The sequence below is a fragment of the Salvelinus fontinalis genome, chromosome 33 (assembly GCF_029448725.1).
Source record: "Salvelinus fontinalis isolate EN_2023a chromosome 33, ASM2944872v1, whole genome shotgun sequence".
In the NCBI taxonomy this organism is placed as follows: Eukaryota; Metazoa; Chordata; class Actinopteri; order Salmoniformes; family Salmonidae; genus Salvelinus; species Salvelinus fontinalis.
Window position 1 is genome coordinate 22,272,376 of NC_074697.1, and position 14,997 is coordinate 22,287,372.

General features: G+C 44.9%; 1 protein-coding gene across 4 annotated transcripts in view; it reads right to left on the reverse strand.

The window, feature by feature from the left end:
- The window catches only part of LOC129831823 (chloride channel protein 2-like), a 259,926-nt gene that overhangs the window by 52,313 nt on the left and 192,616 nt on the right, over nt 1-14,997 (reverse strand). For all 4 annotated transcript variants that reach the window (XM_055895309.1, XM_055895308.1, XM_055895310.1 and 1 more), the window contains 5 exons: nt 14,486-14,555; nt 13,973-14,083; nt 12,992-13,205; nt 2,070-2,203; nt 1,286-1,476 (listed from right to left, as the gene is read on the reverse strand). In XM_055895309.1, coding sequence (XP_055751284.1) covers nt 1,286-1,476; nt 2,070-2,203; nt 12,992-13,205; nt 13,973-14,083; nt 14,486-14,555 — 720 coding nt within the window. The remainder of the gene's footprint in view (nt 1-1,285; nt 1,477-2,069; nt 2,204-12,991; nt 13,206-13,972; nt 14,084-14,485; nt 14,556-14,997) is intronic.

Here is a 14,997-nt window from a genome sequence, read left to right on the forward strand (position 1 = left end):
AGTGAAGCAGATGGAGCCAGATACTACAGCATTCACTATGGTTCTGGTTCTCCTGAGTCTCTGTGCTGCCCTGGTAGTGAAGCAGATGGAACAAAATACTACTGTATTCACGATGGTTCTGGCTCTCCTGAGTCTCTGTGCTGACCTGGTAGTGAAGCAGATGGAACAAAATACTACTGTATTCACTATGGTTCTGGCTCTCCTGAGTCTCTGTGCTGCCCTGGTAGTGAAGCAGATGGAACAAATACTACTGTAGTACTATGGTTCTGGTTCTCCTGAGTCTCTGTGCTGCCCTGGTAGTGAAGCAGACGGAACAAAATACTACTGTATTCACGATGGTTCTGGCTCTCCTGAGTCTCTGTGCTGACCTGGTAGTGAAGCAGATGGAACAAAATACTGCTGTATTCACGATGGTTCTGGCTCTCCTGAGTCTCTGTGCTGACCTGGTAGTGAAGCAGATGGAACTGTAGTATGCTGTAGTATCTGACCTGGTAGTGAAGCAGATGGAGCCAGATACTACAGCATTCACTATGGTTCTGGTTCTCCTGAGTCTCTGTGCTGACCTGGCATCCTATCCTCCTCCACTGATCCAGTCTTCAGGTTTTGGATCAGCAACAACTTACACAGCTTTACTGTTAGCTTGGTGTGGTACTGGGGACTCCAGACATGACTGACTTCGTAGTGTGTACTGTTAGTTTGGTGTGGTACTGGGGACTCCAGACATGACTGACTTCGTAGTGTGTACTGTTAGTTTGGTGTGGTACTGGGGACTCCAGACATGACTGACTTCGTAATGTGTACTGTTAGCTTGGTGTGGTACTGGGGACTCCAGACATGACTGACTTCGTGGTGTGTACTGTTAGCTTGGTGTGGTACTGGGGACTCCAGACATGACTGACTTCGTAGTGTGTACTGTTAGCTTGGTGTGGTACTGGGGACTCCAGACATGACTGACTTCGTAGTGTGTACTGTTAGCTTGGTGTGGTACTGGGGACTCCAGACATGACTGACTTCGTAGTGTGTACTGTTAGCTTGGTGTGGTACTGGGGACTCCAGACATGACTGACTTCGTAGTGTGTACTGTTAGCTTGGTGTGGTACTGGGGACTCCAGACATGACTGACTTCGTAGTGTGTACTGTTAGCTTGGTGTGGTACTGGGGACTCCAGACATGACTGACTTCGTAGTGTGTACTGTTAGCTTGGTGTGGTACTGGGGACTCCAGACATGACTTACTTCGTAGTGTGTACTGCTAGCTTGGTGTGGTTTGTCAAAACTGTACTTACCTGGAACCGGACCTCCTGGTTAACCCTCTGGGAGCCGTCCTCGCTGCCCGGGTGGGAGATCATCGACAGGCGCTTCATTTCAGCAGTAGCCCGGTCTCTCAGGTACTCTAGCCTCCGTGGCCGGCCCAGCTGTAGGGACAGGAGGGCCTGGAGCTGGGCACGCTCAATAGAACCCAGCAGGATCATCGACTCTGAGGGGGGGGGGGGGATGAAGAGCGAGAGGGGAGTGAGGGGCAGCATGGAAGACATGGATGGAGAGAAATATGAGACGAGAGAGAAAGTAAGGAGGGAGTGAGGTGGTGAAGAGAGGACAGAGATGATGGGATGAAAGGTAGAGGAGAGAGACAGATGAGAATAAAAGAAGAGGGATGATGGAAGAGAAGAGAAATTGAGAGATGGGGCCAGGAGATTGGAGTGAGAGGGGAGGGGGAAGACAGAGTGGGAAGATGGGATGGAGGAGAGGAGAAGAGGTATTTTAGAACAGTAGTTAATGTGCAGACTGCAGGGGACTCCTAACACATGTTGCTGCATTGTGAGTGATGTAACTGAGAACAGCCAGGCATCTGTGTACACAACAGGAGGTGTGTGTATGAGGGGCTGTGTGTGTTTGTTTAAAATAATTGCCCCAGTTAATTGCTTTGGCATCGATGCACAATTACAACAGACTTGGCATACAATATAAGAATATATAACTTGAATACGTGTGTGGGGAACTTTTATTTGACTGAAAATGTTCTGTGGTGTCTATAATGTGTGTGTGTTTGTGGGTGTCTGTGTGTCTCACCACTGGACTCGAGCAGGGCTAGGGTCTTGAGGTGTCCGGCCAGCAGTACATCATGCAGGTCTCTGTAGCAGCAGTTGAGGGTGATGTACATCACATCCCTGATCATGATGTCCTCCACACGAATATTATACTTCCTGAAGGACGATAGGAGAGCAATGTTGTGCTGATATTTTGAATGACTTGGCCAAAGCTTTTGATACGGTCGACCATTCCATTGTTGTTGCCCGGCTAAGGAGTATTGGTGTCTCTGTGGGGTCTTTGACCTGGTTTACTAACTACCTCTCTCAAAGAGTGCAGTGTATAAAGGCAAAACATCTGCTGTCTCCAAGGGAGTACCCCAAGGCTCGATCCTAGGCCCCACGCTCTTCTCAATTTACATCAACAACATAGCTCAGGCAGTAGGAAGCTCTCTCATCCATTTACAGTGCCTTTGGAAACAATTCAGACCTCTGACTTTTTCCAACTGTTGTTACGTTACAGCCTTATTTTAAAATTGATTAACTAGTTTTTCCCCCTTCATCAATCTACACACAACACCCCATAAGGACACAGCAAAATCAGTTTTTTAGACATTTTTGCTAATTTATAAAAAATAAAATATCACATTTACATTAGTATTCAGAACCTTTACTCATTACTTTGTTAAAATCACCTTTGGTAGTGATTACAGAATTGAGTCTTCTTGGGTAGGACGCTACAAGTTTGGCACATCTGTATTTCTCCCATTCTTCTCTGCAGATCCTCTCTAGTTCTGTCAGGTTGGATGGGGAGCATTGCTGCACAGCTATTTTCAGGTCTCTCCAGAGATGTTCGATCAGGTTCAAGTCCGGGCTCTGGCTGGGCACTCAAGGACATTCAGAGACTTGTCACGAAGCCACTCCTGCATTGTCTTGGCTGTGTGCTTAGGGTTGTTGTCCTGTTGCAATGTGAACCTTTGTCCCAGTCTGAGGCCTTGAATGCTCTGGAGCAGGTTTTCATCAAGGATCTCTCCGTACTTTGCTCTGTTCATATTTCCTCGATTCTGACTAGTCTCCCAGTCCCTGCCTCTGAAAATCATCCCCACAGCATGATGCTACCACTACCATGATTCACCGTAGGAATTGTGCCAAGTTTCCTCCAGACGTGATGCTTGGCATTCCGGCCGAAGAGTTCAATCTTGGTTTCATCAGACCAGAGAATCTTTTTTTTCCTCTGTCCTTTCAGATGTGACTTTGGAACTACATCCTAGTCAGTCCTGGACTTATAGCTACAGAGGTGAGGTTGCATCCATTATAGTCGTACTGTATAGGAGGTGACTGAGTCAGAGAGAGAAGGTCCTGCCTCAGCATATTTGTGGTTCTACCCTGGCCAAACTGTACCCTAGACAGGTTTTCTTCCTTTCTTCCTGCCAGACAGGCTGAGCCTGCCAACCTCCAACACGACAGCAGCACTAGTTTCCGCTGCAAAGTCCTGCCTGTACCAACACAGACGCAGGCCAACCCTCTATAAAATCTAAAACCCATATACCTGTACTGCCCCGTTTCTGTACACCAATACAATAACCCCTTCTGTAGCTTTAAACCCCCAGGGGGGTTTTAGTCCCGCGGACTAAAACCATCACAAAAATGTGTTTCATTCAGGAATTCTGTTCACCAACTATTCCCACGAATTCAAACAATTAATATGTGATCAAGGTATGAAATTAATCAAATACAATATCTTTTTGGGCTTAGTTGTGGTCCATTTCTAGTCTCTCTCTCATATATTTATGTAGCTGGAAATGAAATACCACTCTGGAGATGGATTTGCCAAAAGGGGATTCATGCCCCAACATGAAGCTTTGATTTTCTCAATGTGTGTGTATGTGAATAAGTGTGTTTCCCATGGAAAAGTGTGAATAAGTGTGTTTCCCATTCCTATGGCTGTTTGTGGGGGTGGTGGGATGGGTACCAGAATTAATAGGAGCACAAACAGCTTGGGGGCCACACTTCCTGCACTCTTTCATCCTACTCCCTGCCTCATCCCCACATCATGATGCTACCACTACCATGATTCACCGTAGGAATTGTGCCAAGTTTCCTCCAGACGTGATGCTTGGCATTCCGGCCGAAGAGTTCAATCTTGGTTTCATCAGACCAGAGAATCTTGTTTCTCATGGTCTGAGAGTCCTTTAGGTGCCAGACTGACCATTGGGTTCCTGGTCACCTTCCTGACCAAGGCCCTTCTCCCAGGAGATCAGCTCTAAGAGTCTTGGTGGTTCTAAACTTCTTCCATTTAAGAATGATGGAGTATTCTCGGGAACCTTCAATGATGCAGAGATTTTTTGGTACCCTTTTCCCAGATCTGTGCCTCGACACAATCTTGTCTCGGAGCACTACGGACAATTTCTTCGACCTCATGGCTGGGTTTTTACTCTGACATGCACTGTCAACTGTGGGACCTTATATAGACAGGTGTGTGCCTTTCCAAGTCATGTCGAATCAATTGAATTTACCACAGGTGGACTCTAATCAAGTTGTAGAAACATCAAGGATGATCAATGGAAACAGGATGCTCTTGAGCTCAGTTTCGAGTCTCATAGCAATGGGTCTGAATACTTATGGAAATACGTTTTTTTGAATCAATTTCAGAATACGGCTGTAACGTAAAAATATGTTGAAGAAGTCAAGGGGTCTGAATAGTGTTTATGCAGATGTTACTGTCTAATACTCAGCTGGGGCCTCCCCGGAGTTTGTGTTAAACGCTCTACAACAAAGCTTTCTTAGTGTCCAACAAGCTTTTTCTGTCCTCACCCTTGTTCGGAACACCTCCAAAACCAAGGTCATGTGGTTTGGTAAGAAGAATGCCCCTCTCCCTACCGGTGTGATTACTACCTCTGAGGGTTTAGAGCTTGAGGCAGTCACCTCATACCAGTACTTGGGAGTATGGCTAGACGGTGCACTGTCCTTCTCCTAGCACATATCCAAGCTGCAGGTTAAAGTTAAATCTACACTTGGTTTCCTCTATCGTAATCGCTCCGCTTTCACCCCAGCTGCCAAACTAACCTTGATTCAGATGACCATTCTACCCATGCTAGATTACGGAGACGTAATTTATAGATCAGCAGGTAAGGGTGCTCTTGAGCGGCTAGATGTTCTTTACCATTCAGCCATCAGATTTGCCACCAATGCTCCTTTTAGGACACATCACTGCACGCTATACTCCTCTGTAAACTGGTCATCTCTGTTTACCCACTGGTTGATGCTTATTTATAAAACCTCTTAGGCCTCATTCCCCCCTATCTGAGATACCTACTGCAGCCCTCATCCTCCACATACAACACCCGTTCTGCCAGTCACATTCTGTTAAAGGTCCCCAAAGCACACACATCCCTGGGCCGCTTGTCTTTTCAGTTTGCTGCAGCTAGTGACTGGAACGAGTTGCAACAAACACACAAGACTAGACAGTTTTATCTCCATGTCTTCATTCAAAGACTCAATCATGGACACTCTTACTGACACTTGTGGCTGCTTCGCGTGACGTATTGTTGTCTCTACCTTTTTACCCTTTGTGCTGTTGTCTGTGCCCAATAATGTTTGTACCATGTTTTGTGCTGATACCATGTTGTGCTGGTGCCATGTTGTGTTGCTACCATGTTGTTGTCATGTTGTGTTGTTACCATGCCATGTATTGCTGCCATGCTGTGTTGTCGTCTTAGGTCTATCTTTATGTAGTTTTGTCTCTTGTAGTGATGTGTGTTTTGTCCTACATATTTTTTTTTTACCCCAGCTCCCGTCTCCGCAGAAGGCCTTTTGCCTTTTGGTAGGCCGTCATTGTAAATAAGAATTAGTTCTAAACTGACTTGCTTAGTTAAATAAAGGTTAAAAAAACAAAAAAACTGAGGGATGACAAGGAGAGGAGTGTAAGAGAGGGAGGGTGTATTAGCACCACCCATACAGTCAGTCAGTGACAACTATTAGAACATGGGAGTGAATAGTTAAGCCTAAAGAAATATATATGTATCTGTCAATTCCTCTGTCCTTTCAGATGTGACTTTGAAACTACATCCTAGTCAGTCCTGGACTTATAGCTACAGAGGTGAGGTTGCATCCATTATAGTCGTACTGTATAGGAGGTGACTGAGTCAGAGAGAGAAGGTCCTGCCTCAGCATATTTGTGGTTCTACCCTGGCCAAACTGTACCCTAGACAGGTTTTCTTCCTTTCTTCCTGCCAGACAGGCTGAGCCTGCCAACCTCCAACACGACAGCAGCACTAGTTTCCGCTGCAAAGTCCTGCCTGTACCAACACAGACGCAGGCCAACCTTCTATAAGATCTAAAACCCATATACCTGTACTGCCCCGTTTCTGTACACCAATACAATAACCCCTTCTGTAGCTTTAAACCCCCCAGGGGGGTTTTAGTCCCGCGGACTAAAACCATCACAAAAATGTGTTTCATTCAGGAATTCTGTTCACCAACTATTCCCACGAATTCAAACAATTAATATGTGATCAAGGTATGAAATTAATCAAATACAATCTCTTTTTGGGCTTAGTTGTGGTCCATTTCTAGTCTCTCTCTCATATATTTATGTAGCTGGAAATGAAATACCACTCTGGAGATGGATTTGCCAAAAGGGGATTCATGCCCCAACATGAAGCTTTGATTTTCTCAATGTGTGTGTATGTGAATAAGTGTGTTTCCCATGGAAAAGTGTGAATAAGTGTGTTTCCCATTCCTATGGCTGTTTGTGGGGGAGGTGGGATGGGTACCAGAATTAATAGGAGCACAAACAGCTTGGGGGCCACACTTCCTGCACTCTTTCATCCTACTCCCTGCCTCAAATGTACTTCGTGCTCGAGACAGATAGAGACAGAGAGAGAGAAGCCTTATGCATCATTACACCCATTTTCTGCTCTTTAGCCCTCCACCAGCAACAGCACACACACATTTTTACCATCATTTTATAAAATCACAGAATGGTTTTAGGTTTTGTAAAAACACCTCTCTCCCAGGTAGATTTTTCCAGTGTTCAGACTAATGCCCGTTTCCACTGGCACTTAAAAGTAGGGCCAAATTTGAGTTGGTTCGAATGTAATTCTGAAATTCAAGCTGGGTCTGGGGAAACCCGGGCCGGCTCAGACCATTTTAACAACTGGTGCCAGCTCGATTAAAATTTGGGCCGGTGACGCCGTTACTATGCAACCACCAGCTAGCGCCCCTGGGCTGGTTGCTGTTAGCGAGCACATGGATAAGCAGTACTGCAGTAGTCAGATATGACAAGAATTACCACCATAGCTGGATCCTTCAGTCAATTTTGCACTACACAAACTTATGAGAATAGTCAGCCCTCGAATGTTTGCTACCAAACGTTAACTAGCAAATCAATCAAATTGATGTATAAAGCCCTTTTAACATCAGCAGGTGTCACAAAGTGCATATACAGCCTAAAACCCCCAGACTTGAAATATGCTAGTTAGCTAGCAGGAATTTTAGCTAGCCACATCATAACCAACCAAACCAGATGACAGGTTTGATATCTAGTTAGCTAATAGCCAATGACATGGCAAGCAAGGTAGGAATTAAGCTAGCTAGCTAGCCTGTTATGCTAGCCATGACGCTAACCGTTTAGCTAGCTGGCTAACTTTAGCAACAATCTTTGCTAAATACATGGCTCTGTCTGGTTGACAGTGGCAGGAGTATGGGGTAAGTTTAGTTACAGCATGGTGAGGGTAGCTAGCTAGCAATATTAGCGAAGCCAGCTGCACAGTCATGGTTACCTAGCAACATTTCTGGAGAAAGTGGAAACCCAATTCAAGCAAGCCCACCAAGGTCAGCCCAACTCGGGTTGACTTCAAAGTACCAATGGAAACGAGGCTTAAGAGGTGTGGTCATTAGAGAGTGTGGGTGGCTAGCCATTAGTTAACTTCTTATGGATAGGGGGCAGCATTTTCACGTTTGGATGAAAAGCGTGTCCAGAGTAAACGGCCTGCTACTCAGTCCCAGTTGCTAATATATGCATATCATTAGTGTCACGTTCTGACCATAGTTCTTTTGGTTTTGTCTTTGTTTTAGTGTGGTCAGGGCATGAGTTGGGTGGGTTATCTATATGTTGTGTTTCTATGTTGTGTTTGTTGTTTGGCCTAATATGGTTCTCAATCAGAGGCAGGTGTTTGTCATTGTCTCTGATTGGGAACCATATTTAGGTAGCTTGTTTTGTGTTGGGGTTTGTGGGTGGTTGTCTTCTGTCTTTGTGTTCTCTGCACCAGATAGGACTGTTTCGGTTTTGCCACGTTTGTTATTTTGTATTTGTATAGTGTTCACGTTTATCGTCTTTTATTAAACATGTTGAACACGAACTACGCTGCGTCTTGGTCCGATCCCTGCTACACCTCCTCTTCAGACGAAGAGGAGGAAGGCTGTCGTTACAATTAGTAGATTTGGATAGAAAACACTCTGACGTTTCTAAAACTGTTTGAATGCTGTCTGTGAGTATAACAGAACTCATATGGCAGGCAAAAACCTGAGAATAAATCCAACCAGGAAGTGGGAAATCTGAGGTTTGTAGTTTTTCAACTCATCGCTTATCGAATACACAGTGAGATATGGGTCATGTTGCACTTCCTAAGGCTTCCATTAGATGTCAACAGTCTTTAGAACCTTGTCTGATGCTTCGACTGAAGTGGGGCCGAATGAGAAGGGAATGAGTCAGAGGTCTGCCAGCAGCCACGAGCTGGTCACGCGCATTCACATGAGAGGTAGCTCCCATTCCATTTGCTTTTCTGAAGACAAAGGAATTCTCCGGTTGGAACATTATTGACGATTTATGTTAAAAACATCCTAAAGATTAATTCTATACTTAGTTTGACATGTTTCTACGACCTGTAATATAACTTTTTGGACTTTTTGTCCGTACTTTCCACTGGACTTGCACGCACGTCGTGAGTTTGGATTTGTTAACCAAACGCGCTAACAAAAGGAGGTATTTGGACATAAATTATTAACTTTATGGAACAAATCAAACATTTATTGTGGAACTGGGATTCCTGGGAGTGCATTCTGACGAAGATCATCAAAGGTAAGTGAATATTTAATGATATTTCTGACTTATGTTGACTCTAACATGGCAGATATCTTTTTTGGCTTGATGGGTCTCTGAGCGCCGTACTCAGATTATTGCATGGTTTGCTTTTTCCGTCAAGTTTAAAAAAAATCTGACACAGCGGTTGCATTAAGGAGAAGCATATCTTTAAATCTGTGAATAACACTTGTATCTTTTATCAATGTTTATTATGAGTATTTCTGTGATTTGACGTGGCTCTGTGCAAATTCTCGGGATGTTTTGGAGGCAAAGCCAAATTTAAACTGAGGTTTTTGGATATAAATATGAACTTGATCGAACAAAACATACATGTATTGTGTAACATGATGTCCCGGGAGTGTCATCTGATGAAGAATATCAAAAGGTTAGTGATTAATTTTATCAATATTTCAGCTTTTTGTGACTCCTCTCTTTGGTTGGAAAATCGCTGTATGCTTTCTGTGACTAGTTGCTGACCTAACATAATGATTTGTTCTGCTTTCGCTGAAAAGCTTTTTTGAAATTGGACACAGTGGTTGGATTAGCGTGAATTTTATCATTAAAATGGTGTCTAATACTTGTATGTTTGAGAAAATTGAATTATGAGATTTCTGTTGATTGAATTTGGCGCCCTGGAATTTCATTGGCCGCTAGCGGAACCCCAGTCCTAGACAGGTTAACAGAAACAGAACAGATACATTGCTTCAGTATTACAGGTTATAATGAATGTCAGCCGTACTCTAACAGGCCATTAATTAATGATCGATAGACAGTAGAGGTCACAGGGCATTCTCACAACTTTGAGAATACTGGTCTACGCGGCCGTGTTTGTGTCAACTGCTGTCAGTGTGTACACTGCTGCACATTGTGTAACTACACGTTGTAACTCTGTGTAATATACATTTAAAGGATAAATTATGTAACAGCACAACTAAAAAAATATGACCTACACTTAGCTCACATGATGTCTAATGACGCACACACACACACAGTCCTGATACGCTCCGCCCCCATTGATGAAATCAAAGCTTAGTGGGTGGTGTTAAGGAGAGCAAGAGGGAAGAGAGAGAGCGATAAAGAGACAGAGGGCACAGAAGAACCAACCCATCAAGAGGTACCAACCCAACTTGTCCCCTCACTAGTCCCTTCAGTAGTCCTAAACACAGCAAGAAGGACCACTAGTCACCTCACTAGTCCACAACCCAGCAAGAGGCACCACTAGTCCCCAAATCAGCAAAATAAACCACTTTTCCCTTCACTAGTCCCCAACCCAGCAAGAGGCACCACTAGTCCCCAAATCAGCAAAATAAACCACTTTTCCCTTCACTAGTCCCCAACCCAATGAGTAAGTAGTACTACAACAAGAGGAACCACTAATCCACTCACTCACCCCTTCACTAGTCCCCAAAACGTCAAGAGGAACACCAAGTCCCCTCACTAGTCCCTTCAGCAGTCCCAAAACACAGCAGGATGTACCACTAGTCCCCTCACTAATCCCCAACCCAGCAAGAGGACCCACTAGTTCCCTCACTCCGCCCTTCAAAAGTCCCCAACCCAGCAAGAGGAACCACTAGTCATCTCACTCCTCCCTTCAATAGTCCCCAACCCAGCAAGAGGAACCACTAGTCATCTCACACATCCCTTCACTAATCCCCAACCCAGCAAGAGGACCCACTAGTACCTTCACTCCACCCTTCAATAGTCCACAACCCAGCAAGAGGAAACACTAGTACCATCACTAGTCCCCAATCCAGCAAGAGGAACCACTAGTACCATCACTAGTCCCCAATCCAGCAAGAGGAACCACTAGTACCATCACTAGTCCCCAATCCAGCAAGAGGAACCACTAGTCCCCTCACTAGTCCCCAACCCAGCAAGAGGACCCACTAGTCTCCTCACTAGTCCCCAACCCAGCAAGAGGACCCACTAGCCCCCAATCCAGCAAGAGGACCCACTAGTCTCCTCACTAGTCCCCAACCCAGCAAGAGGACCCACTAGTCCCCTCACTAGTCCCCAACCCAGCAAGAGGACCCACTAGTCTCCTCACTAGCCCCCAACCCAGCAAGAGGACCCACTAGTCTCCTCACTAGTCCCCAACCCAGCAAGAGGACCCACTAGTCTCCTCACTAGTCCCCAACCCAGCAAGAGGACCCACTAGTCTCCTCACTAGTCCCCAACCCAGCAAGAGGACCCACTAGTCCCTTCACTAGTCCCCAACCCAGCAAGAGGACCCACTAGTCTCCTCACTAGCCCCCAACCCAGCAAGAGGACCCACTAGTCTCCTCACTAGTCCCCAACCCAGCAAGAGGACCCACTAGTCTCCTCACTCCTCACTAGTCCCCGACATCAATGATGTCGCTCTTGCTGCTGGTGATTCTCTGATCCACCTCTACGCAGACGACACTATTCTGTATACTTCTGGCCCTTCTTTTGACACTGTGTTAACAACCCTCCAGGCGAGCTTCAATGCCATACAACTCTCCTTCTGTGGCCTCCAACTGCTCTTAAATACAAGAAAAACCAAATGCATGCTCTTCAACCGATCGCTGCCTGCTCCTGCCCGCCTGTCCAACATCACTACTTTGGACGGCTCTGACTTAGAATATGTGGACAACTACAAATACCTAGGTGTCTGGTTAGACTGTAAACTCTCCTTCCAGACCCACATCAAACATCTCCAATCCAAAGTCAAATCTAGAATTGGCTTCCTATTCCGCAACAAAGCATCCTTTACTCATGCTGCCAAACATACCCTTGTAAAACTGACCATCCTACCAATCCTCGACTTCGGTGATGTCATTTACAAAATAGCCTCCAAAACCCTACTCAATAAATTGGATGCAGTCTATCACAGTGCCATCCGTTTTGTCACCAAAGCCCCATATACTACCCACCACTGCGACCTGTACACTCTCGTTGGCTGGCCCTCGCTTCATACTCGTCGCCAAACCCACTGGTTCCAGGTCATCTACAAGACCCTGCTAGGTAAAGTCCCCCCTTATCTCAGCTCGCTGGTCACCATAGCAGCACCTACCTGTAGCACGCGCTCCAGCAGGTATATCTCTCTAGTCACCCCCAAAACCAATTCTTCCTTTGGACGCCTCTCCTTCCAGTTCTCTGCTGCCAATTTACATTTACATTTAACTGGAACGAACTACAAAAATCTCTGAAACTGGAAACACCTATCTCCCTCACTAGCTTTAAGCACCAGCTGTCAGAGCAGCTCATAGATTACTGCACCTGTACATAACCCATCTACAATTTAGCCCAAACAACTACCTCTTTACCTACTGTATTTATTTATTAATTTATTTTGCTCCTTTGCACCCCATTATTTCTGTCTCTACTTTGCACTTTCTTCCAATGCAAACCAACCATTCCAGTGTTTTTTTTAGTTTTTATTTTACTTGCTGTGTTGTACTCACTTCGCCTCCATGGCCTTTTTATATTTTTATTTATTTATACATATATCTGTTTGCCTTCACCTCCCTTATCTCACCTCACTTGCTCACATTGTATATAGACTTATTTTTTTTCACTGTATTATTGACTATATGTTTGTTTTTACTCCATGTGTAACTATGTGTTGTTGTATGTGTCGAACTGCTTTGCTTTATCTTGGCCAGGTCGCAATTGTAAATGAGAACGTGTTCTCAATTTGCCTACCTGGTTAAATAAAGGTTAAATAAAAATAAATAAATAAATAAAAACTAGTCCCCAACCCAGCAAGAGACCACTAGCCCCCTCACTAGTCCCCAACCCAGCAAGAGGACCCAAGAGAGATTTAAAGAGAATGAGAAAAAGACAGAAAAAAAGGGGTATAAATAGAAGTACAAATAAAGAGCGGAGAAAGATGGGGATAGATGTGTAGTCCTACATACTCGTGGTGTCCCCAGCCCAGCTCAGGGAGGTAAGGTAGTTTCTTGATCCTGATGATGGAGTCATATAGCGAGGGCTGGAGGGACTGGGCCACGGCGTTGGCCAGTATCACCGCTATCATCACCGGCAGGATGTGGCTGATCTGACCCGTCAGCTCAAACACAATGACCGCCGTCGATACCGTGTGGGTCACCGCTCCAGACAGGGCCGCCGCACCTGGGAGGAGAGGGGAGAGGAAGAGGAGGAGGAGAAGAGTAGAGGAGGGAATGGGTACAGATGAAGGTTGAGGTTACTGTCCATTGACATGACTAAAGTAGTAAAAGCAATATCAGTGTAATCATACTTCTCTTCAACTCAACTCTATACTGAACCTTCTGGAGCAACAAAGTGAGGAGGGAGATGGGGGAGGGATGATAGGGAGGGAGGATGGTGAGATGACAGCACCTCAAAGATAAAAAAGTAAAATCTTTTTAAACTTGTTCAATATTTTTGAACCGTTATTGAATAAAGAAAAATAAATGAATGGAAAGAATGGGAGAAAGAAGGAGGAGTGGAGAGAGTGAGAGGGAAGGTTGAGTATTCTTAACTTCATTATGATGGAGGGAGGAAGGAGAGCGAGAGAACGAATGTAAATCTAGCCATGCTGAGATGAAAGAAGGCTCATCAGAGAGAGCGAGAGAAAGAGAAAGCTGAGTTAAAGGTGAGTGAACAACATCAGCACCCATTAGACACAAAACACAGATGACATCAACCCCAACACTGAACAACAGCATAATCAACACAACAGTCAGCAACAATGCTAACAGCAATATCCCTCATAGCAACAGCATTAAGAGACATCTTGCCAAAGGGGACAGACATGTTTTTGTCTGACAAAAAATGGCTTCAAATTACTACTGCAGCGCCTTATTGAATCTGGCTTTTTATGTCCTAATAGTTACAATAATGGTGTCTAGTTGTGTCTAGTTTCTACAGTAACTCACCCACGACGGCGTACCCTCCTGGCACTATGGGGTAGATGGTGCCATCAGAGTGGATGCCATCAGGGAACCAGGCGGCCATGCTCTCCCCGACCAGACGGCCAAAAGCTGCCCCTAGAACACACACACATTGTTAATGAGAGAGTAACATATTGTTACACAGACACTCACAAGACTGACTAGCATATCCGCAGGGTTAACATTATTGTTGAAACACACAAGTTGTTAATGAGAGAGTAACATATTGTTACACAGACACTCACAAGACTGAATAGCATATCCGCAGGGTTAACATTATTGTTGAAACACACAAGTTGTTAATGAGAGAGTAACATATTGGTACACAGACACTCACAAGACTGAATAGCATATCCACAGGGTTAACATTATTGTTGAAACACACAAGTTGTTAATGAGAGAGTAACATATTGGTATACAGACACTCACAAGACTGAATAGCATATCCGCAGGGTTAACATTATTGTTGAAACACACACATTCGCACACAATTCTTACCAATGACGAAGACAGGCATGAAGGCTCCACAGGGCACAGGGATGGTGGTAGCCAGAGCAGACATCCAGAACTGAGACAGATACACAGGCTCAGAGTCAGAGGGAACAGTGTGGCATTTCAGTCAGCCAACAGGACAATCATCTATTTAACTCAGCTGCTCTGACTTCTGATCAGTACTGTCTTTTATTCTGTACTATGACAGAAAATACTCCATTGTGATAGGCTCATCTCTTCCCAAACGTTAACTGGCTAACACAGATCCCCATCGGGGTGAGATTGAACTGTCACACACTGACTTAATTTGATGGGTAATGAGCAGAGCAAGCTGATTGGAGGATGCAGCCGCCGCCGATGACGAAAGAGATGGGTAATTAGAGGAGAATGTTACCGGTGCTAGGCTTGGGCCAAATACCGTATAATATGGAAAAAGCAACGGGATGGTTTTTCTTTTAAGTTTTTCAATACATTTGAATATTTGTAGCTACATGTGTAATACGTTGGGAGATAAAGCA